At 38.0% G+C, this 25,205-nt stretch overlaps 1 protein-coding gene across 4 annotated transcripts in view; it reads left to right on the top strand.

Annotated features, from left to right (window-relative positions):
- The window catches only part of LOC126418689 (DNA ligase 4), a 302,986-nt gene that overhangs the window by 147,380 nt on the left and 130,401 nt on the right, over window positions 1–25,205 (top strand). For all 4 annotated transcript variants that reach the window (XM_050085584.1, XM_050085583.1, XM_050085582.1 and 1 more), the window contains exon 5: window positions 1,463–1,638. In XM_050085584.1, the coding sequence (XP_049941541.1) occupies window positions 1,463–1,638 (176 nt within the window). The remainder of the gene's footprint in view (window positions 1–1,462; window positions 1,639–25,205) is intronic.

Here is a 25,205-nt window from a genome sequence, read left to right as displayed (position 1 = left end):
CTTTAAGGAAGGAATTGTCATCAGGCATGTAGCACATATTGCAGTAGGACAGTGCCCAGTTTGTTGTGCACAAAGTACAAGAATTGCAGTATGCTATATCTGTACACAATGTATTTAAGTTGAAGAGTCTCTGTTTTAATTAATTAGTGTAAAGCATTTCTTAAATTCATACTTCGTGACAAATTAAAACTGTACGCTGCACCAAGACTTGAACTCGGGATCTTTGCCATTTGTGGGTAAGTGCTCTACTAACTGAGCTATCCAAGCATGACTAATCATGCATCCTCACAGCCTTACTTCCACTAGTACCTCACTATGCAGTGGAGTGTGCTCTGAGGTGAAATTTCCTGGCAGATTAAAACTGTGTACTGGACCATGACTCAAACTTGAGACCTTTGCCTTTCATGGGCAAGTACTCTACCAGCTGAACAATCAAGCATGGCTCGCAAACCATCGTCACAGCCTTACTTCCACCAATACCTCTTCTCCTATATTCCAAACTTCACAGAAATGCTCCTGTGAAACCTGCGGTGCTAGTGCACATTTTGCTGCAGAGTGAAAATCCCATTGTGGATACATACCCCCATCCATGGCTAATCCAGGTTTTTCTGGGGAACTTCAGTGAAGTTTGGAAAGCAGGAGATGTACTGGTGAAAGTAAGGCTGTGAGGAGGGATTGTGAGTCATGCTTGGGCAGCTCAGTTGGTAGAACACTTGCCAGTGAATGGCAATGGTCTAGAGTTCGAATCTCAGTCCAGCACACAGTTTCAATGTGCCAGGAAGTCTCATATCAGTGCACACTCTGCTGTAGAGTGAAAACTTCATTGTGTATCTCTCAAACTGTTGTGTGGTGCCTCAAATATTTACTAAGGTACTGAGGCAGATGTCGTAATGTGTTGCATTGTGAAATGGCTCAAATTTCTTTTCTTTTTTTTCATATTGGTATATGCAACAAATATATTCCAATGTTTGATCCATTTTTATTTTGTTAATTTTTTTATCATATCTCTCAAATACTGAACTCACAATTTATTTTGCATACATATGTGTGTGTTTCCTTTATTGATCAACGTAGGAATTTGATGGTTTTGACCAATCCACTAACAAAAATTTTGCCTAATTATAAAACATGCATACATTTATGGTCTTTCATCTGTTTACATTGCTATATTAAAAATTTCATAGGCATGGCTGTCACTTACAAATAACACTGTGTGACCATTAGACATGTCTCGAGATTTATAACTCTGGTTTACATGAACAGTGTTATAAGAACACATCCTTTTAGTGTGATGATAAATTAATTACACATAACTATCTTCCATTGATGCATGTAATTACCAAAATGTCTATTGGTGGATATATATTTGGTAGCCTATAGATTTCTAGGAGCAATGTGTGTCCTTTTTAACATTATTGTTTTTGTATAGTATTGAAACAAATAGTGAAAACATCTATTTCAGGAGGAATGGATGATGAGTTGACACTATTATTAACTGGAATGTCTGAAATGGAACAGAAGTGGTTAATCAGGATGATACTGAAGGACATGAAGCTTGGTGTTGGCCACATTGGTATTTTCAATGCATTTCATCCTGATGCCTCAACACTGTATGATGTATCAAATGATCTAAGCAAGGTAAAGATTATATCCCTCTGTGGCTTACCTCTATTGATTGCAATAAGAAAATGACAGATGTACTGAAGAGAGCAAATAGTGATTTCAGTTCTTACTTTATGTAAAGTAGAATGAATCAGTATAACAAAACACCTGTAATACTGGAGTTTCCTTGTGTATTAAACAAAACAGAATGCAGTCATTCATAAGGTAGTAACAGGCATTGTGAGAAAAAATTGTCATAACTTTATTGCAAAATTTAGACTGTAAAAACAGGATAATGTAAATATGTTACCCCCCCTCCATTTATGGGGCAAATTATTAATACTCCTACAAATTGAGCATTAATATTTAAGAGACTTCCATCAGATGAATTGTAGTCTATAACTATATAACAAGCAGAAATTGTTTTTCCGTTTTTCCTGTTTTTTATCATTATATTTCCTTCTTATAGATTTCTCAGTTACTTTCTCTCTTCACAGTTTCTCCACTAACAGTTTTCAGTTTTTTAAGGTCGATGTTTACAATTCCAACTCTTCAACAGTTGTGCATTGTTGAATAATTGCCAGCATTTCATATGTACTACACTTACTTTACTTTTTTGTGTCTGGGGATTTGTTTCAAAGCCTTTCAGCCCAATGTCGGGCCAAGTCCAATGTTTCTCTCTTCTCAAGCCATAGTTCGTCAAGGATACACCTTGTGGGGCAGATGGAACACTGTAGAAGGTGTTCCATATCCTGAACTTCACCACAGTCGCATTTGTTGTCTCCTTCGTCCTTGAAGCCCCATTTTACTAGGTTTACTTTAACTGGTGCTACGCCTGTTCTGATGCGGTTAAGTGTTCTCCAAATCTTCCAGCTTGATGTACTGCCGCTGGGTATTTCTCGTGAGGCAGGGTAGTCCTTTGGAGGCTCGTTCAATTCACTAGTGAGAAATCTCTTGCGGGATTTAAGTCTGCTACGTCGACATGAAGAACCATGCAGCGGGTGGCGCTCGTCAAAAATCTGTTTAAATTTTTTTGTATGTTCGTGCGAATTTCTTCGGGATTCAGGAGATGAAAATCCAGCTGCTTTGTATATTTTCCCAAGTGGAGTGGGTTTCATGCATCCTGTTGTTAGCCTGCATGTTTCATTAAGGACTGTAGTGACGTTTTTGGCATTTGTGGATCGAGACCATACAGGGCTTGCATATTCTGCTGTGGAGAAGCAAAGTGCTTGAGCAGTTGTTCATAATACAGTCGGACTAGCTCCCCATTTACTAGTCATCAGTTTTCTTAAAATATTGTTCCTGGCAGCAACTTTTTGGCAGGTTTTTTCACAGTGATATCTATACGTCAGTGATCTATCCAGCATGACACCAAGGTATGTTGGTTTGTCCGTATGGTCCAGTTTGTTGCCATTCCAGGTGACGTTCAGCTTCCTGTTTGCCTGTTTTGTGCGGAGGTGGAAAGCGCTAACCTGTGTCTTAGATGGATTTGGTTTGAGGGAGTTCTCTTTATAGTATTCAGACATTACGATTCAGACATTACATGTAGCGAGTTTTCTAATTTCCCTTCTACTTTCTCGAAGCTATTTCCTAGCACTGTAATGGCCAGATCATCGGCATACAAGAAATGGGTAGTACGTTCCGATGTTGGTTGATCATTGGTGTAGAGGTTAAATAGTAGGGGGCCCAGCACACTGCCCTGGGCGAGACCGTTCTTTTGTCGACACCATCGGCTTTTTTTCCCGTCCAGCATTACATAGAACTGTCTGTTTTGCAGCAGGGATTCAATGATTTTTGTGAACTGATGATCCTTAAATGTACAGTACAGTTTTTCCATGAGCTTTTTGTGATTGATGGTGTCGTATGCAGAACTTAAGTCCACCAATGCTACACCTGTTATTTGTTTGTTTTCAAACCCTTCGTCTATGTGTTCTGTGAGTGCTAGGATTTGACTGGTGCATGATTTCCCGGGTCTGAATCCAGCCTGTTGGGGAATGAGCTTTTGGTCTGCGATATTTACTATGCGGTTTAGGATTATTTGTTCGTACAGTTTGTGCAGATGGCACAGGAGTGCTATTGGGCGGTAGTTCTTCGGTTGACCTGCGTCTTTCCCAGGTTTTAGTAGTGCCACTACCTTTTATTTCCTCCACATCTTTGGGATCTTACACATTTTTAAGCAATGATTAAAGAGCTGCAGGATCCATTGCTTGGCACTAGGTCCGAGCTGTTTGATCTGTTCCACGCATATATCGTCGACTCCCGCTGCTTTCCCGTTTTTCATTGAGTTCATTCCATGATTAAGATCTTTCATGGTAAATGGTATTTCGAAAATGCTTGACTCTGAATTCTGCTGATTTTTATTTTCTGACATTTCTTGTTGGGTTTTCCATTTAGTAGTAGCTGATGGGCAATTTGATTGCGTGTTACTGAAGAGCATTGTTTAGCTGTCCCAGAGTCACAATTAAGTTTTTTTATTAAGTTCCAAGCGACTTTGCCGCTGTGGGTCATATCCATTCTTTCCAGAGTTTCGACCCATTTCCTTTGTCGTGATTCACTAATCATTTCCGTTAGTGCTTCTCCACATTGGACTACTTCTTCACTAAAGGGGTCCTGTTCGTAAAGCATTTCATACTCCCTCAGGATGTTCTTTGATTCGTCAGAGAGACCTGGGATGAAATGCTCTCTGCAGCCTCAGGTTATGTGTCTTCGAGAAATCTTTTGGAGGGTCTCTACGAAAGTTTGATAATTTTCTGGAATTGGGTGTAGATTTTTTATTTCTGCATCCAGCTCCACAGCATATTCTGTCCATTTAGCTTTTTTAAAGTTGAAGCGTCTGCGGGATGGTATTTTCGTTGTTCTCAAAGCAGCATGTATTTGGATTCCGATAGGTCAGTGTTGTGTTTTAGGAAGAGGTGCGTATGCAGTTTTTAAGCATTGGTCTTCCACGTTTGCGCTTACAAAACAAATATCAGGGTTGTATTCGCGCTTCCAGATTTTGCTGCTGAATGAGCATGGTAGCTTGGGATCATGGATCAGGGATAAGTTATTTATTTCCGCCCATTGCTCTAATTTATGTCCGTTGTCATCTGTATGTTTGTAGCCCCATGATGTGCTGTGGCAGTTGAAGTCTCCTAAGATGAACTGTGTTTTCTGGTTGTTGAAGTTTGGCGGCAAAGTCAAGTTGAACTTCTTTCCAGGCGGCTTGTATACTGATGTTACGGTGAAGGTGCTACACTCAACAGTCAGTAATTCTATGTTATTGTATGTAGTTCTGTTAGTTGATATTATGGCCATCTCAGGTTTTGTGAAGACAGCACTGCCATATTTAGGATGTGGATTTTCTATGCCTAATTTCATTCCTTCTATTTCTGGTCTTATTGCCCCTTCTTTCTTGTGTGTTTCTTGTATACACAGTATGTCCCATCTGTGTGTGCGGCAAAGTTGTGATATGATTTGTTATTTGTTTTTGGTGATACCGTCTACGTTTAGGCTTGCAATCATCAGAGTTGGCTCTGAGAAGGGCCCATTCTTTTTGCTTTTCCAGTGTTGGAAGGATTGGCCGTTGCTTTTTATTGCAACATTTCCGGGGGACGATGGCATTATCTGACAGATGATTCTCAGTCTCTTATCTCAGATAGTGCACTCGTGGAGGCTCCTTCCAAGCAGAAGCTACAATTATTATTTCCCTGTCTCGTTATGAATGTAATCAGCATATTATTATTATTTTGTGTGGGAAATATATAAAAAAGAAAGACAGATGGTACACCCAACATTAGAATGAAACTACAACAACACAGCTGCAGATTCCGCAGGGTGTCCATTCTTTTGGACATGTCCAAAAGAACAAACATCATGCAGTCATTTAGAACAATAAGTGTGCCAGTGTATGCCAGACTGGCATTCAATCTTATACTTTTTTTCCTTTTATAGGTAATGTTTTACTATCTGAGTTATATGAATGGCTGATTGGCCATCTAAAAGCTTTAGTGTGCCTGTATAAATCTCACAAGCTTTTCCAAACAACAGTGCTCTCCTGTTACATACTGAATTAATAATCCTGAGTGAAAGTCTATAAAATGTGACAAGCAGAAGCTTTTTCTGTTTAATACTGCTCTAGATACTAGACTATTTAGCTACCATCAGTCTGGTGGGGCTCAGTGGTTTCTTTTTGTGCATGTACTGTGGTAGTAAGATGATATTTGTATTTATTCCAGCTCTCCATTAGCAATAGTCAGGAGATTACTTGAAGACCATTGACGTATATTACAACATATGTGTTGCACTTTTGTTTAGTGACTATACTGGGTCATTTGATCATAACACTGTGGAAGGTCTACACTAGTGGCTGTCTGTTTCCCAAATCACACCTAGCTGGTTTCCTTTGCCACACTGCAAGACTTTTTTTTACTGAGAAATAAATAATTCTTGAAACTGTCACAACTTTTGTGTTGACACAAGCAAGTACAGCAGCTCAATGTACCCTTAATTGATGATGTCATTAAATGTTAGATGGTTATGGTGCTATGACAGATTATTTTATTATAATTGTCTCACACTGAGCAGTGTTCTCATTTCACTTCTTTTATTGTGTGTTTATACCAATTGTACACATAATTTCTGCAAATTTTGTGTTTACCTACCACATGCTGGTAGCTGTACAGTTCGGTGGCTTCAGCTCGTGCTTCAGTCAGATGAATTGTGCTCTCTCTCTCTCTCTCTCTCTCTCTCTCTCTCTCTCTCTCTCTCTCTCTCTCTCTCTCTGTCTCTCCCTCTCCCTCTCTCCCTCCTTTTCTCTTGATTCTTTTCCTTATTTTTTAATTTAATTTAATTCCTGCTAATATTTGGTACTTGATATACAGTTGTGCGTTGTTGACTAATCACCTCTTGAAAACGGCATGATTTTGCTAAGAGATGTCTCAATTTCTGTCCACATTTCATCCAGGTTAATGTATTTATTAAGACAGTCATACACAGTTTTTATTTCTTGGTGGCTGCCAATCAGTATTTCATGGTATGCCTTTATTATTGTGAGGTTTACTGGGGCTCATGTTTGCGCATACTGATGGGTATGCTTACCCAACCTCATTCAGATGCCCTCAAATGGTCTTCTTTAGCTTTGAGCCATGTTTATAATAGCAATTCCATGTGTTTGCTTTACAGTTGGAATGATACATACCACTCAAGGGGAGTTAGATGTATCCTCAAGTTTCTTTACTGATAAATAATTCTCACAACAAAAGTAATTTATATCTTAAGAAAATACATAATATTATAAAATAATGTGTCTGATATAAATATGTAGATGTTGTGTCATGGTTTAATTTTTATTGTGCTTGTGGTGAGCCATATTGACAGATGACATGCATCTTTAGCATGGAACAGTGGTTGTGATGACTTAGCAAGTGGAAATACCTGCTTGTATGTGGCATTGAGTTCTTCACAGGTCACCATTGTGCCCTGGAGATGAGCAGACTTCCCAACAACTGTTATGTCAACAATAGCTACACCATATTGTCAAAAGAATCTGAGCAGAGTGTGTGCAGAATAACATGGCTGGTATATGTGCAGTTGGCAGCACAAACATGGGCAAGAGCAGTAGTGGTGGGAGTTGCAGGCAAGAGGTCAGCATGCTGTAGGAGAAATACTGAGGTCTGGAGCAGAAGTGCTGCTCTAAACTGAAGCCAGGCTCACATTTCTCTTGTTGCCATCTAAAATTTCCTTGTTTTCCAAAACACAGTGGAGTTTACACAATGTCACTGCACCAACATGTGCAGTTGCAATTGTGAGAGAATTCTGAAGCAGTGGTTTATTAAGGGAGGAATTGAGGATGAGTAAGGCCATAGCTTATGAAAGATAACTTCCTCAGTGCCAAAAAAAGGTGTAATGTCTATAGTTATATTGTTCCAAAACCCAAGCTTTTTCTTATTTCACCAGCTACCAATGGCTCTTAAAAATTACATTCTTTCATAAAAAAAACCTGTAGTTAGTGGAATAATATCTTAGATAATGAAGTTTTGCATAGTAACCATACCAAAAAAATACTCTTATGTTTTGTGTGCTGACATTTGCTAAACTCTTGTTTTGATATCTCAAACCATTTGTGAAATTTGAGGAATGTCATGGATATTTCGTTCAGGCTATATTGCTTGTGCAAGTGATCGAAAATGGATTTCCCAAAATCTATTGAGGTAAATTCAGGGAGGATTCCTTTGAAGGGCCATGGCTAATTTCCTTCCCCATCATTCCCTTACTTGAGCTTGTGTTCCATCGTTAATGCCCTAGTTGTCAATGGGATGTTCAACATTAATCTCCTCCTCTTGTCCGCATCCTCCCACAGATGAGTGTGCTGCATAACTTCAGTTTCCTCAAGATTTCATAACAGATGGAGACTGATGTGTTACTACTCTTAAATAGATTCAGAAACAATAATTTCAATGATTTAATATAGATTAAAAACAAAACGATAAGTGTCACCAGATGATAATTGTGCTTATTGTCATCCGCAATATGCATGACTCAGTGTGGTAATACAGCAAATGCTTTGTACTGAGTTCTGTGTGAAACTGAGAATGCAACATATAAGGGAAATGAACCACCATCAAAAACTTTTAAATGTTCATGGAGCCTGTGTCTGGCTAGCGTAGGCTGCACAATGACATTTTTCTTAGCAGATGAATGATTGAATCATTCTTTGCATATCTTGAGTGAAACTCCTGTAAGATACAAATAAAATGACTGGTCCAAGTATCTCATGAACACATAGCATTAGACACAATGAAAAATGATGACTGAACATGAAAAGTGCTCAGTCATTAACATCTACTAACAATGTGCTGTTGATGCCTGTGTTCCAGCTGGGATACTCTGAAAACATATCATACAAATTGAAAATCAGATAAAAAGTACTTGATTTTTGTTAGAAATAAAAGGCAGAATAACTTTTAATTCATACTATATTAAGAAAACTTGATTGTAGTTTACATAATAATCTTTACAATGAGCACAGCAGAGTGGCGTCCATATCTTACAAAGGTGAGACAGTGAAAGACAAAACTCAAAGGAGGTAACACAACATCCAAAGTGCAAAACTAATCCAGCAATTAGATATGGGATTTTAGGAGTCTATCCACTCACATAAATGTGCAATTTAAAGTAAGAGCACAGGTGCATTGTTTACAGAGTATTTCACAAATGGTTCATATGTGTAAAATAGGATGAAATAAAATGTAATAATGCATGGCCCTGTCAAAGGGTTGAAGTTATATGAAACACTGAATACCTTCAAGTTTTTGACGAATGTTACGGTCAAAGCCATGATTCAATGGGTTGCCTTATTTCCATTCCACAAAATATTTAAGTACATAACATAAGTTTGTATATAAGTTATGTTTATGTATACCATAAGAAATTCAGACTGTATTACATACAGAAGAATCAGATAATAATTTTGATTTAGTTAGTTTTGTATGTTACAGTTATTTCAGTGAATTATAATTCAAATTCAATCTTAAAGTATTTGCATCTTTAGAAATGATACATGGATCCTTAGATTGGTGATAACTTCAAAAGATTAAAATTTTTCATAGAAGTACAATGTTTTGCAAATAGAACATTTCATATCAACTTGGTTAATTAAACGTTTCACATAGTGTAGCGGATTCCAATGATTTCATATCATAAATTTGTGAAGGATGAATTTTGGAATGATTGTGCTTCACACTATTTCGTAGAAGTTTGGCCAATACAGTGCTAAGTAGACTCAACATCTTCATACATTGATGGTCAGTGATGGTCCAAAGAAAGGTTGAAGTTATTCAACCACAGTGTAGACTCAATGTCTTTCACAGATTGTTCAGGATTGTTGTTTTATGAAAAGTGATTTTATATAAACACAAAGTAGACTTGTAGTCTTCTGACAATGGCTGCTGTAGAAAAGTTCCAAGGTAATGAATTTATAGAAAGCAAAGTAGACTTGAGGTCTCCTGGCATTGGTTGTCAAGGAAAAAAATCCAAATTATAAGGAATTTATTCAAAGCAAAGTAGACTCGAGTCATCTTATGTTCACTAACTTCTGAATCTTCTGGGAAAATGAATGTATACAATAGCAAAGTTGACTTGTGGTCATCTGTTGGAGTGGTTTATAGAATTGTTTAAATGATATAAACTCAGTGTAGACTTGTTGTTGATATTTTCATCCCACGCGTCAGTAGAAGAAGGGCAAGGGGGGGGGGGGGGGGGGCAGAGCAGGCTGGCCATTTGGGTGGATGACCACAGGCAGCCCCCTCCACCAACACTGTCAGCAAAATGGGACATGCAGAAACCACGAACATTGAGTCTGCAGGTTCCAGAGTGATGCCAAGTCCTAATCCCAGCATCAGAACTTAATAAAGACTAATTCACCCATTGCTGCCAACACTATGTTCTGAACTGATGTCCTGACACATTTTTGGTTTTATGCAAAATGTTGGTCACAATCTACATGAATGGGAACTTGTGTTGTATATACTATCTGTAGGGTGGTACCATACACCCTACCTGCTAGCATAACATTTAGTAGTGTTCAAAACATTATTTATATTAAAATTATGCCACACGCTGAATAGTGGCAGGGGGACTAGTAATATTGAAAATATTAATAAAAATTTGCTACTTAAATAATTAAAAAAGAGAATTTTGAAAGAATGATTAAAAACGGGTTGGAAAGTACTCATATTCTGGGTGAACTTTAACTGGCACTAATATAAACAGACTTTCAATATTGTATACATATATGGAACATCTAACTTCATAAATTTGAGTACATCTGTTTTGTTACTGCCATTATGCTTGGCGATTGGTATGACAATACTGGCCCCGGATCGCCCCTCCTCTACTCATGTGAATTATTCTTGTTAGCTTCGATCCTCTTGATGCAGGCTTCTTGGCACGTTGTGGAGATATGAACAGACAGGTATCGTCGGCATGAATGAATGAATAAACTTTGCTATCTTGATAAGAGTTTTTAATACTTCCTAACACACAATTAGAACACATTTCTGAACAATACCAATGTGGCAGAATTTGTCACATGTCCACCCACTACCATCTATAGAAACAGACAGATGAATCTAAAAATTGAAGAACATCTCTCTATCTTTCCTTTTTTTCTATATCAATGTTATCTATGGTACAAAATTATTATTATTTTATATATAAAAAAGGAAAGAACGAGAGGAAAAAAAAAGAAAAGAAAGAAATAATAATAATAATAATAATAATATGTTCCATTATAATGCATTACTTTAGTGTCCATGTATGACTGGCATACACGTAAATTCTTGCTGCCATAGCAGAAAGTTTTAAAGTTTAGTAATGCACACACTGTGACAATAATCAGATTTATAGCTGAGTCTCTGTGCTTTTCTGGGTTTTCCATTGTATAAGCCTATGTCTGTTGGCTACCGTGCATTAAATTCATCACATACATTTATTTCATGATAGTGAAGAGTGGACTTCCTGCAGGATCACAGGACTACAGTGTCTAAGGTGCTCACAATACATCAGTATGATACTCAATAAAGGCAGGGGTGAGTAAACATCACTAGTATACACATTCTTCTGTTTCATGTTTATTTTCCTCACACAGAGATGAGAAAGTTTTCCTTTGCCAAAGCATTTGCGAGGTTCTTCGCTTCCCAGAGTGTATATGCATCATCATTTGTCATATGACTTCTATGAATAATTTGTGCATGGAAACTGTGTATAATAATTGGACTACAGTCCCAGAATCGTGACAACAGTCCTTCTAAGATTTTTGTTATAAGAGCATACTTTCTAATCAATTACAAATGATCAATTGACAAGTAATCAGTGATCCTCAAAGATAAAGTGTAAATGAAAGTATTGTATTTTCCAAATTTGGAATTTATCAGTCAGTTGGACACTTGCAAATGGCCCAGGGTCTAACAGATAAGAGACTGTAGGTAAAAATTGGGACATCAGGCCTCCTAAACTTAGACATGACTGAAAGGAAAACAAAACAACCAAAGTAAGAAAAACAACAAGCCTCGTGAATGCAAATGGCAACACATTGGTAACGACAGAAGCTAACCTCAAATGATGCATTCTAAACATTCCAATAACTCATGTTCCATATCATGTCGAGGACATAGACAAAATATACATACATATACTCAAAGCATGAGTACAAATACTCTTGCAAAAAGTATATCTGTAATATATTGTAGTAAACAGAAATCGTAATTTTTAAAACTGGTTTACTAATTAGACACTTAAGAATTGCTTTCACCAAAATATTCAGTTCATGAATCATAAAACTACTACATACCATTTGGTTCTAGAGATCTGTGTCTTTATTTCAGGAATAAACTTCTGAAATTGGTGGTGTTTGAGTAATCTTTCTTCTAACAACATCTCAGTTAAGATCGTTGTCACCTTCATGGTTTCCATTGGGGAATTTCCATACAGACTGTAAGGTCCAGTATGTTGTGGTGATGTTTTGTTGTTTTCTCTCACTCCCACTGAATTATCATGCAAAAACGGCAGTGGAGAAGTTGTCATACACAGTGACTCTTGTATCTGTCAGATTTTCTACTGTAAGTCATCGACTTGTTGCCGTCAACCAGGCATCTTGTTTGTTGAAATATTTTATATCTGACAAACTTTATTGTGAAGAGGTTCACGTGATGTTCCTGGTTTGGACAATACTTCCGCATTGACAGCTTGCACTGCAGCACGCATTTCCTCCTCAGCTTTCTGAAATAAGTCCATATTGTATTGGGAAATCTATTCTTCAGAATCATAGTTGCAAAAGCCCAGAACTTTATGGTATTCACTTTTTCTTCCTTGCTGGCCAAGGAGCTTCTCATCAGTAGCCAATTTCTTGCAATTACAACAATTTTTCATTATTTTGGCTTTTGAAATGTGATACATGAGACATAGAATGCAGATACAAATAAAATAACCAGTCCAAGTATCTATGTTAATGACTGAATATGTTCAGTCATTAACATCCACTAAAAATGTGCTATTGACACCTCTGTTCCAGCTGCGATCCTCTGAAAACATATTGTACAAATTAAAAATCATGTAAAAGTGACTTGGTTTTCATTATAAATGAAAGACAGAACTTCTTACTATATTAAGAAAACCTAATTGTCATTCACATAATAATCTTTACAATGAGCACAGGAGAATGGCATCTGTACCTTATGAGAGTGCGACAGCAAAAAATAAAACTCAGAAGAGGTAACAGAACATCTGAAGTACAAAGATATGAGATGAACGAAATTAATCCAGCGATTAGGTATGAGGTCTTAGGAGTTGATACATTTGCACAAAAGCATAAATTTAAAGTAAGAGCACAAGCACATTGTTTATGGATCTATTTAAAAATAGTTAGTATCTGTAAAATAGGCTGATATAAAATATAATAATACAAGACCTCCACCCAAGTCAAAGAAAAATTCTATAGTTTAGCTTAATTTAATATGCAGCAACATATTGTCTACTATACATCAAATGCAAAATCACAGCAACCCACTACAAACTTTTTCGAATTTCTCACAGAATCTTATTTAAAAGCAAATGTCTCAAAAACTATGACCATTAATGAAATGAAGGGCATGTCATCATGAAGCTGACATGTAAAGCTAATATCACAAAAATGATTTTTTTTTACCATATAGTTTCTGTAAAATGACGTGTGCCTTGATTCTGTCTTCGCAGTGCACCGCCAACTGACCAAAAGCAGGCAAACAATGTATCTCCCCGTGCATAACAAACAAATGAACTTGCCCAGCACTTTGAGCGAAAATTGGTCACTGCACACTGGCCACTGTATCTCGTTCAGATTCTGCCCCTGTGTAATACGGGATTGACCACAAGGTATTACAAAAGGTGGACCTGTCATTGTAAAGTTGTCAGTAGAAAAGCTGTAACAACAGAGTGGTTTGGTTAGGAGTGCTCAGTGACTTCAAATGTGGACTAGTCATCAGAAGTCAGGTGAGTAACCAGTGGTGTTAGGGACATTGTAATCATTCTAAAGCTTCCCAAGTTGACTGTTAGTGATTGGATTTTGAAGGAAATGTGAATGAACCACCACAGCTAAAACAATACCAGGCAGATTTCGTGTACTGATGGACAGTGACCATCATGCATTGTAGAAGATGGTTGTAAAAAATCTCATGAAATCAGCTGAAGAAATCAGTCAAGAGTCCCGAAGTGTTACTAGTGGTCTATGTAGCACAATAACTGAGTATGGAGTTAATAAGACTGGCCGAGCAGCTCCTCATAAGCCACACATACGAGGTGCTACCGAAAATTTTTGGGACTGGTGCTGACATCTTTGAAAACCTTACCTTTGGACTAATGGTCACCATCACCCTCAAAGTAGTTCCCATCCACACTTACACATTGATCCCAGTGCTTATGCCACTGGTCAAACATTTTCTGGAAGTCCTGTTCTTTGAGGGTGTTTATCCCTGCCAGTGATGCTTCTTGAATCCTCTCTAGAGTGTCGAACTGACGGCCTTTCAACTTGAGTTTCAGTTTTGGGAATAGCATGAACTTGCAAGGTGTCAAATCTGGTGAGTGCAGTGGGTGGGATACAACTGCCATGTTGTTTTTTTGCCAAAAATGTCCTGGTGAGCAAGGACGTATGACAGGGCGCGTTGTTGTAATGCAGCAGCCAGTTCCCTTCACGCCTAGGTTTGGGTCGTCATCGCTGCACGTTTTCACGGAGCCATTGAAAAACATCCTAGTAATATGCAGAGTTCACTGTTTGGTTGGGTGGGATGAATTCTTTGTGCACAATTCCTTTGGTATCAAAGAAAATGATGGTCATGCTCTTCACTTTGCTCTTCACCTGTCTCGCTAACGGGCCTTCCAGTGTGAGCATCATCTTTGATGTCTGTAGGGCTGGCCCTGAACTGAGCATGCCACTCAAACACACGTGTACGGCTCATGCTCTGTCCCCCAAACACTTGTTGAATCATTGTAAGGGCCACTTTTCCTGAGATTTGATACACACACGGATCCATTGTAAAATTGCCACACACCAACACAGAGTATTACGGAAATCACTGTGGACACTTAACACGTCCTCCAAGCTGAATGCACTCCACACACTGACTTATCAGATATGCAGCTCTCCCCACCTAGCAGTGCAAAGATCTACTGCTCCTACTTTCCAGATGGCTGCACCAGTCCCGAAAATTTTGGATTCCACCTCGTATCTCTATCAATGCTAAGTGACACTTGAGGTGGTGTAAAGAGCGACACTACTGGGCAATGGATGATTGCAAGCAGGTGATTTGGAATGATGAATCATGCTATACTCTGAGTCAATCCATTGGAAAGTTTGGGGTTTGGAGTATGCCTGGAGAACATTATCTGCCATCATGTGTAGTCCAAGAATGAAATACAGAGAAGGTAGTGTTATGGTATTGAGGTGTTTCTTGTGGTTAGTGTGTGGTCCCAATATTGCACTTAACAAACTGCTAAGTGTGTAAGGATATGAAAATATTTTACAGTATAATGTACTATGTACAGTAGACGAACAGTTTGGAGATGATGTCTGTGTGTATCAGTATGATAGTGCACCTTGTCATATAGCAATATCTTTGAGGCTATGATTTGTTAGTAGTAACATTTCTGAAACAGACTGGCATGCCAAGAGTCCCAACTTGATCCCACTGGAACATCTTTGGGATCAGTTAGAACTTTGACTTCAGTTCCCAGTGTTCAACTTAACTATCTTCTCTGGTTTCAGCTCTTGAGGAAGAATAGACTGCCACCCCACAGACATTCAGATATCTCATTGAAAGTGTCCCTAGCAGTGTTCATGCCATTATAAAGACAAAGGCTGAATAAACCCCTGCTAATGTCCACTGATAGACATGTGGATACTTTTGGTAAGATAGGGAACACATTAAAAATGGAAGCTAAATGAACTTTAGATACTGATACTGGATTTGTATGTGTAAATATTAACATGTGTGATTTATGAGTTATCACATGTTAAGCTACAGTTGGTGTGGAAAGTTTATTCCTAAAATGTGGTGTAAATTAGGTAACATTGTTTGGATTTAAAGAAGTTGTTATAACTTTGTTGATGAAGTCCAAAAGATCAATGTGGAAGTACAGGGCTAAACAACTGTTATGCAGATATAATAACAACAACACATTTGAAGTAACAGCTAAATTGCTGAATGGATGAGGTGTACTAATGAATGATTCTGTCTTCACTTGAAATATTTGTCCAATGAAATCATTCATATGTTACTCTCACATTGTGAAAGTGGAAATTGAGACATTTATTTCATTTGAATTGCTATACTGTTCTAAAGTATCAAATACTATGCTAATGTGATATCTGTATTTGCAGCAACCTCCTAACTAAATCACATAGTTTAAATATCTCAGAATGTAATTCACGTTCTAAATTCAATACAGTTATCTTTAATTCTGATATTCTTAGATTTATCTGAGCCTCTTCTTTATGTAACTCAGCTGTATGACTGTCTATCTTAGAAATTTTTTTGTGTCTAATTTAAGGTTTGTTTCCTTTAAGGCTTTAGCATCTTCACCCAGTTTTGGATGTGGCTGTCCTATTTCATTTCCAATTTTTTACCTTTAATTGTCTTATTGCATCACTAATTTCTATCTTTAATCATTCAAACCATTGTGTTGTTCATATGGCTCACCCGAATCACTGTTATGCACACTGCATTGAATTGTTGACTGCACTGACATCACCCTCAGGGAAACAGTGGAGTAGTGATGCTGCTGTGTCTTAATCTATAAATGACTGAACAGTCACTGCTCACTCACTGCAATTAATCACCACCTGCCATAGTAATTGACTCTCTTCTATGCTGATGTATTTTGAAAATCTTCTTGGCTGAATATAATTCTGTGACTTCAAATTATAGGTTGTCACTGTAAATTTCTTTGTGATAATTGACTTTAGTGCTTAGTTTAACAATCACAATTCTTTTTTATGACCTTTTTTTAATGTTCTGGTATGCCTTTGGTTAATATGGAAAACCCAACATTTTCATGGTAATCCTCCATGGAAAAACATGTTTTTCTTCTTACATAGTCACTTCCAGTATCCTTCCTTTTTCCTATAATATTATTCACTTTTAATCCCTCTTTATGACGTATATCATACCTAGCGATGTTCAGGTGTTTGAATAACGTCAAGGAATAAACAGTTATAGCTTAAATGGAAAATCCTGGATGGAGCAACTAAACACACACCAGAAAAAGAATTCACACTAACTTTTGAGCACTAACACTCTTTCTGGCAGTAGTACTCTCTCTCTCTCTCTCTCTCTCTCTCTCTCTCTCTCTCTCTCTCTCTGTGTGTGTGTGTGTGTGTGTGTGTGTGTGTGTGTGTGTTTGTGTGTGTGTGTGTGTGTGTGTGTGTGTGTGTGTGTGTGTGTCACAAGTCCTTCCTGGAGAGAGACTGCCTTCTGAACCTGAGTCAGTCAGAAACTCGATTCTGCATGAAAGTCAGGGTGATTGGTTGGCTGCAAATAGCATGGCATTTGCCCATCCTCCTCATACCACACTCAGGTTGGGGTGTGTGTGCTGTTACCGAATAATGTTTGGGCCCAGTAATGTCCACCTTTAAAGTTTGGGTAGCTGCAAGGCTGAATACATTGATGGGCAGAATTGCTGAAATGCCTGTGGTACCCAAACCACTGCTCTGTTGAGTCTTTTGGAATGGCGTTGTTTGTTTTTTTTTCCAGCTGCAACTTTTTACTTAGTTACTGGTGTGTTGCCACTTACATGCTGAGTTTTGCAACTTGTGCTACCAGCTGTTCCATAGTAGGTTCAGTAGATGCCTGCAGGTGGTGGGAAGTATTCCTGCATGTTCCAGGGTTAGTGCCATCAGCTTCCATAACCGCGTGTGCTCTGGGTATGCTGTTGTTATTGTTGTTGATTTTTGCACTTGTGAAAACTTCACCTAAGCTGTTTGCAATAGTGTCTGCTTTTTTGCTAAGATTTGCTATTGTAAGTTGTGTGCCACGGTGATGGCACAGATTTTGGCTAGAAGTTTGTAAAGCCGTAGAACACACAAAGATTATTCAGGCAGAAATTCAGGGCCTGCAAATGAATATAAGTACTTGAGGACTTTTGACGGAGACTTGCCGCCCATTTTGTCATCTGCAAAAATTTTTTGTTATTGTAGCTTGGATGACAATGTATAACACTGTATCAGATCTTCCTTCAGTACTGCGTGACTTCGGTGTGGTAAAATTTCTATTCTTTCTCTTGTCACATCTTAGTCCAGATGTGGAAATACTACTTTCAATTTATCAATGTTATTTGCCACCCTGTGGTGCTGAAATATACAGTCAGCCTGCGTGAATGAGTGCTGTGATTGCATTGGTCAGCAAGCAGGACTAAAAACATTTCTCTGTCAAGCATATGTAATCAATCTCATGACTTTTCATCTGTTAAAGAGAATTAATAGTTAAAGGTGCTGATCCTGAGTTGAGAAGTAAATTCTGCTTCACTTTGATTCCTTTTTCTGGTGCTTGTATTGGCATATCTGTTGCATGAAAATATATGTTTGCAGTGTTATTGTTTTTTTATGGAGTTACCACTTTGGGAAACTTCATGCAATAGAAAATTTTAAGATAGATAGTTGCTTAGTTAATAACTGATAACATTTATTAACACTTGCCTCAGGCATAGTCATAGAGAATAAATAATAATGTAACTATGCAAACCCTTTTGTAGACAGCAATAACTTCACTCACGCATTGTAGCAAAGTAAATCCATCATGCCACCACAATACAAAATGCTTTTGGGGAGTACAGGTAGTTCAGACTTCGAAAAATATGTGATAGGTCAATGCAGAAACCCTTCCTTGTGCAGTCTACAGGGCTACCAACAGAGGGAGGAAGACTTGATGTTACTTACAAATTTTGAATGCACAGGACAAGCAAGACCTGGCTACCTTCCAAGACTAACTACTGCTGTTCATGTCAAACTCGTGCTCAGTCCGCAGTTTGTTAACGTATGACATAATAATTTACATACAGTGGTAATTCAAATTAATCACATATGTCAGAGGTTCCACATACAAAATCATTATCATCTACCTTCTATTTAAATATCACCTCTGGTTGATATAACAGTTACTGGGGAGTCTTTGCATTGCCAGAGCAGGATGCCAATCCATGAAATACTGTATTCTGCTTACAAGCTGGTACTTCCTCTTGCTAATTTGCTGAAAATGCTGTCCCAGGGTGAAGATGCACATCATTCCCCATTATGGCTCATTAACATGCACAATAAAAATAAAACCCATGCACATTATCAACACAGTTGTAGTAAACATATTATACTCTCGTAAGTAGAAGACATTAGTCCTTCTATTTTTTTACTCTAGTGATCATTACCTTGGGTGCATTCTCACCTTCCTCAGGTCTTGCCTTACATTAATACTTACACTTATTAACCACTTGTATACTGATATTTTACCTTAATTGTGAACAATTTATACATGTTTTATGCTTCTCCTCATACGATACCTTCCGCTAGTTACTCTGTTCTGCCTGCTCGCCTTGGTCTGCAGTCACTGTATTTGAACTTCTTTTTCACCATTTTCCTTTTTTTAATCTAACATGCTATAGGTACTTATTAGGATGAATACTAAGTAATGCATGTGCCTCCTCCTCTTTGCAGTACTTACATTACAAGATATAGTTACTTGATACCCATCATCTTTCAAGGATCTTACTTTTTAACATTCTTCTTTAAAAAATGTAATTCACTGTTCCATGTTTGTGATTTTATTTGCAAATCAGAGTAGTCCCTTTATGCTGCAAGAATTCTATTTCAATTTTCCATCTCTCCATTTTACCATAATTGATGTACAATGTGTTCATGGGGATTGGAAGAGGAATTCCACCTTATGCAAGACACCTTTTTTTGTTTTGGTTTCATCCAGACATGTTTCAGCACATTTTGTACTATCTTCAGTGAGTTTTTTAAAATCTTCTAACTTACATGATTCTATTGTACATTTAGTTTGGTAGCTATTCTGCTACACAGTCTACAACTTCTCATGGTTTTGATATTGTGGTGCTTTCTTATATGTTGTTGTGGAAGTGAATAGCCAGATTCCGTGACCTATGGTCACTTGACACTGCACTTTCTCCATTTTTTCAAAACATAGGCAGAGTTTTCGCCACCATACATGTATTTTTTGAAAAATCGAAGAAAGTGCAGTGTCAAGCGACCATAGGTCACAAAATCTGGCTATTCACTTCGCCAACAACATATGAGAAAGCACCACAATATCAAAACCATGAGAAATTGTAGATTGTGTACAGAATAGCTACCAAAATAAATGTCCAGTATAATCATGTAAGTTAGAAAATAAAAAAATAACCCACTGAAGATAGTACAAAATATGCTGAAACATGTCTGCATGAAGCATAACTAAAAATAAAGTCTCTTGCATAAGGCAGAATTCCTCTTCCCATTTCGTAGCAAGCACGGACATAGCAAGAAGACCTGCAACACCACAAGATGAATGTGTTCATGTTCGTCCACCACCTTTTCTGTTGATTGGCTATGTGCACCCTTTCCCCCTCACAACATTTGATGTGACTGACATGTGATGCACAAATCTGCATCATAAAATTTCATTTAAGTGTTGTCATCATATTGTCTCATGTGTAATTTTCCTAGGCTACCCTGTGGAGACAGGTTGTACTAAGACAATGTGTAAGAAGGAAGGGTTTCAGCAATAGAAACTTGTGAATGTGAAAGAGTGTGAAAGACAGAGTTGGCCCTCCAGTTGGAGAAGTAAGAAATGAAAAGAAAGATGGGCTCATTAAGATCGAAGAAAGAAAGAAGATAGCCTCGAAAGATTTTGTCCTATACCACCCACCACCCAAAGGCAATCCGTTCTGCTGATGTTCTTAATTGTGACGCTGGAGGGGAGAAGTTGCTTGGCATTCCCTACAGAGTGGTCTTGTCACAATTCCAACTGTCACAGAACCCAAAAAGTGACTCTAGTGAACCCATGTTTTAAGCATCAGAGAAAGAACAAACACCACATGGTGGAGGGGAAAATATGTATCTCATCAGTCATCAGTGTCCTGTGTCCATCTGTCTACTGTCCAACTTTTAATACTACTACACTGATACTTCCCCTAGAAACTCTTCATACACTCAACCATTTTACATTAAATTTTATAGCAAATTGTAACAAAAAATCTCCCAATAAAAAGAAATTCATTGCTGACACTTGTTCACTTGTCTATATTGCCCTTTTTTTCTTGTTGACTTTCTACAATCACCCATATTCATCTGATGCATTACTGCCACACTGTCAGTGATAAACCATAATGTTAGAAAACTGAACAGCTGATTGGTAACAGTTGAGATGCTTAGCACTCTTCTTCTCATACATGTCACGTTAGCTGATATACCTTCTCATCAAGCTTAAGTTATTGCGTGCAAGTACCAAAAACAGAAAAAAATACAGCATCCATACAGAATAGAAAAAAAAAAAAAAAATTTGAAATGACACGAGATTTAACCAGTTAAATGTCATTCATATGTGTATGAGGTATCATTTTATAAGTGATTATGTGTATTCTGGTCTGACTGAGGTGTTTCATGTGTCTAATTGTAGGATAGGATAGTTAGAGATAATATCTTTCAGAAGAGTATAGGCTAGAAAAATAAAGAAGAAACTGTTCTACAGGAAATGAAAGTATAAATAGTAGAACACTTAACTCGGGGCCTGATAGACGTCATCCTATCGAACTTGCTTAGAATGCAGGTTTCCCCAAGGACTTATTTGAGTAAGGTAAACTCTGGTTTGTACTAGCATCTACAAAACTCACAGTATTTGGTGTGAAAACCTGTGTATTTACTTGTTGTTTGGTCTGACCTGTTACATTGTTTTTGTTGTGGTTGTTCTGTGATGTACTACACAAATTACTTTCCTTTCATCTTTTATTTATATTTGTATGCCTATTACTGACACTAGTTTCATTAGTACCGTTACCTCTTCATTTATAGTCATTTTTCTCTCTGTTTCAGGTATCTAGTTCTATCTATAAAGGTCAGTAGCTCCTTAACAACCATCCATTTTGTGTACAAAATCTCCTGTTCTTAAAAGTCTTCCCATGATGTAAAACCTTCAGAATGGGCTGTTCCCCATTCTGTCACATTTCCAACTGAGTAATTCAGAGCAAAATTTATTTTTCTTTGGTCTTCCCAATTCTTAGGTAAAGTCCTCAAAACGGCATATGTGAATGTACTTTTCCATCTGGTTTAAACTTGGGAAATTGCTTTGCCAAGTTGATACCTGTCCATAACTGAAGCTCTTCTAACCATTTGTTTGGATTTCCTTTACTATTTTGATATACTGTAGTCTTTTACTGTAGCTATATTTGTGTTGTTTCTAAATCATCCTGGATTTTGTGCAACTCCTGATTAGAATTAGATTTGCCAGTAGAAGTAGTTGTAAAAGAGGAATCAGTTCTTTACTGTACTTTTTCCCTACAAACCTTGCAGTCACTCCTCCAAAACTGGCAAGGTGATATGAGGACTCAAAATTTTATTGAGTGCCCTACCTTGCTTATTGCTGTATGCTGTGGGTGAACCATGGTTGGGTGCTGGCTCGCTGTGGCTACTGCTGGAACTGCTATGATATGGCCAGTGACACATAACTGTGTGGCACCATAAACTGTGTGCCGAATTGAACTGCTCTTGTATGGTCTATCAGCTGCTAAAGCGGCATTAATCTCTTCTCCGAGTCCAACATAAACTCTTTCATGTTGCAAGTTTAATTGTTTGTGTGTGACTCATGTCAACCTTTCATAAACATGCAGAGTAAAATACCAGTTGACTTTGTTAATAATTACAACTGCAATTTATATCCTCCATTTCTCCATAAATTTCTTTCTTTTCTTTCTCAGTCACACACACAGAGGTCTTCTTATAATTGCGTAGGCTTCCACGGCCAGAGTCAGTCGACATAAAAGTTTTCTTGGTATAGTACTGCATCATAATGTAAAAACTACTGCTGCTGGAGAAGAAAACCAACATTTTGGCCACAATTGCAGTGGCCTTCTTCTGGGAAGAAGGCCACTGCAATCGTGGCCAAAATGTTGGTTTTCTTCTCCAGCAGCAGTAGTTTTTACATTATGACGCGGTACTATACCCAGAAAACTTTTATGTCAAGAGGTCTTCTTCTTTAATATATGAATAATTTGAATGCAACCATATAATGCGTGTACTATTAGATGTTCCATTGTTGATCCTATTGTCTACTGTCCTTGACAACACCGTGTAAACTTGGATTTTTTTAATTATTTTTTTTTTAAATTTTTTGCCCCCCCCCCCCCCTCCCCACTCTCTCTCTCTCTCTCTCTCTCCACTGAGGTCACCAAATGGTATGTTTCCTTGGTCTTTATTTCCCTGATGGGGATGTTAGGAATAGGCTCTTGAAACAGTCCAGTAATTGATCCATAACTTCCATATCTTGCTAGGTTTCATGAGTCTCTTACTTTTTCCCTCACGATCGCCATACAATATCAGTGCTGCAAGGGTCCTGCTATTCAGTATCCACACCTTCTCGCCAGTGGACTTCAATCTGTTGCATCAAAGATGCTGAAAGGGACTTTTCTTGTTCCAGTGGAATGACACACACAGAGAAGTTGAACTCAGTGTATTTCTTGTCACGTATGACTCTAACTTCTCTTAACTGAGTCAGCTACTTATGTGTTACATTCCAGCTAGATGTTGTCATGCATCCATCTTACATGAAACTCAGAACAGTAGCACAATAAAAACAGAACATCAATGCTGTGATGATTTCTTTGGCATTATGAAGTCACATGCACTCCATGCCTTTCCCTTACAGCCCCATGGAGCAAATAACTCCATCCAGCAGATATAAGCATCAGCCCATGCCCACATCACCAATAGCACAAGCTCAGTACAATTCCAATCTGCACAAGCCATAAAAAAAACCTTTCAAAAGTGGGATGCTTCCTACTTACTAACTACCTTAACCCATGAACATCTTTTGTCGGTCATTGGATATTGAGGACGTGAAACATCTTGTTCTATAAATGACACATTACACCTCAAGAGTTGTAGAATATACTCTTGTTATCAACATTTGTAGTCATGTATGTTCATTTTATGTATGTACTACACCATTTTATGGCTTTTCTTGTTTACAGTTACATAGTACTCAACTTTTTTCCCTTCTTGTTCTCCTTGTATTACTTGACTAAAATAATTTGTGCTCCCCTGTTCAGACATAACTTCAAAGAGCAATATTTGCTAGGGAGACTGCATAGTCCAGATATTTTTTTGGTTTCTCTTTCATGTTCACAAGACTTGTAAATAAGCAAGCATTTAGTAAAGACACACAATCAATGTATCGTATAAGAGAGTAAGGCATGGTGTCTGGATGACTAGAAGTGCTTTGATGAAATGCCATTACGAAACTTAGACCATCAGCAAAAATGATTTACAAATGTGATATTCTATGATTTGAATCAAAAGATGTTAGAAGTTTTCTTTGCAGGGAAATTTAAAAATATGAAGAAAGACAGGAATGAGTTTAATGTAGGTGCAAAATGAGAATCATAGTATTAAGCATGGACAAAATGGCCTGGTAACTGTGGAATAGTCCTGATAATTAAATGAAGTGATTCAGTAGAAATGAAATGTTTACAGGCAGTCAATTTCTGTGAACAATAGAGTGACAGAAGTATCATTTCTGGGAGTAAAACTAAATCAACAAATACTTCACATATTTACGCACTGTAATTTGAAGATGTTCATGTAAAAGTATAATAAACTGTTACTAATAGCATCTGTCCATCCTTGAGGGATGATGGTGCAACATGCTTGGTTCAGACTCTGCGGCGTCTGCTGTGGCTAAAAAGTCCCACTCAAGAGTGGCAGTCCCCACTGCAGTTTGGACATGTGATTTGAGGGACTTTGAGCAGAAGCTCTCTTTGCTTTGTCCTCTTCCTGATTTGTTCCTGTGTGCGTTTGTCCTCTGAGAGCTTGACGCCATTTCACAGAGTTACTCGCCACTTGACACGGTCATCTGCAATGCTTTCCCAGTGACTTGGATTGATTCTGGTCTTGGTCAGGTCTCTCTTGCAGACATCATTGAAACGAAGATGCAGTCGTCCCACAGGCCTCACACCCTCCTGAAGTTCTCCGTACAGCAGTTGTTTCGGTATCCGTTCAGGATCCATGCGCCTGACATGTCCCAACCATCTAAGATGTCGATGACTCAGGAGTGCAAAGATGCTGGTTGTGCTTGCACGATGAAAGACTTCGGTGTCGGGTACTCTATCTCTCCAATAGGTCTGAAGGATCTTCCGGAGACAGCGGAGATGGAAGCTGTTGAGTTGAGATTCATGCTTAGAAAGAGTTGTCCATATCTCACAGCTATAGAGAAGGGTGCTTATAACACAAGTGTTGTAGACTTTCAATTTAGTTTTTGTGGTAAGCAGTCGATTGTTCCATACTGTGTTTTTCAATCTAGCCTTGACAGATGATGCCACTGCGATTCTGTTAGTAATTT

Source organism: Schistocerca serialis, chromosome 9, assembly GCF_023864345.2.
Source record: "Schistocerca serialis cubense isolate TAMUIC-IGC-003099 chromosome 9, iqSchSeri2.2, whole genome shotgun sequence".
Taxonomy (NCBI): Eukaryota; Metazoa; Arthropoda; class Insecta; order Orthoptera; family Acrididae; genus Schistocerca; species Schistocerca serialis.
The sequence above is the reverse complement of the archived record's forward strand: the minus strand, read 5'-3'. Positions and strand labels throughout refer to the sequence as shown.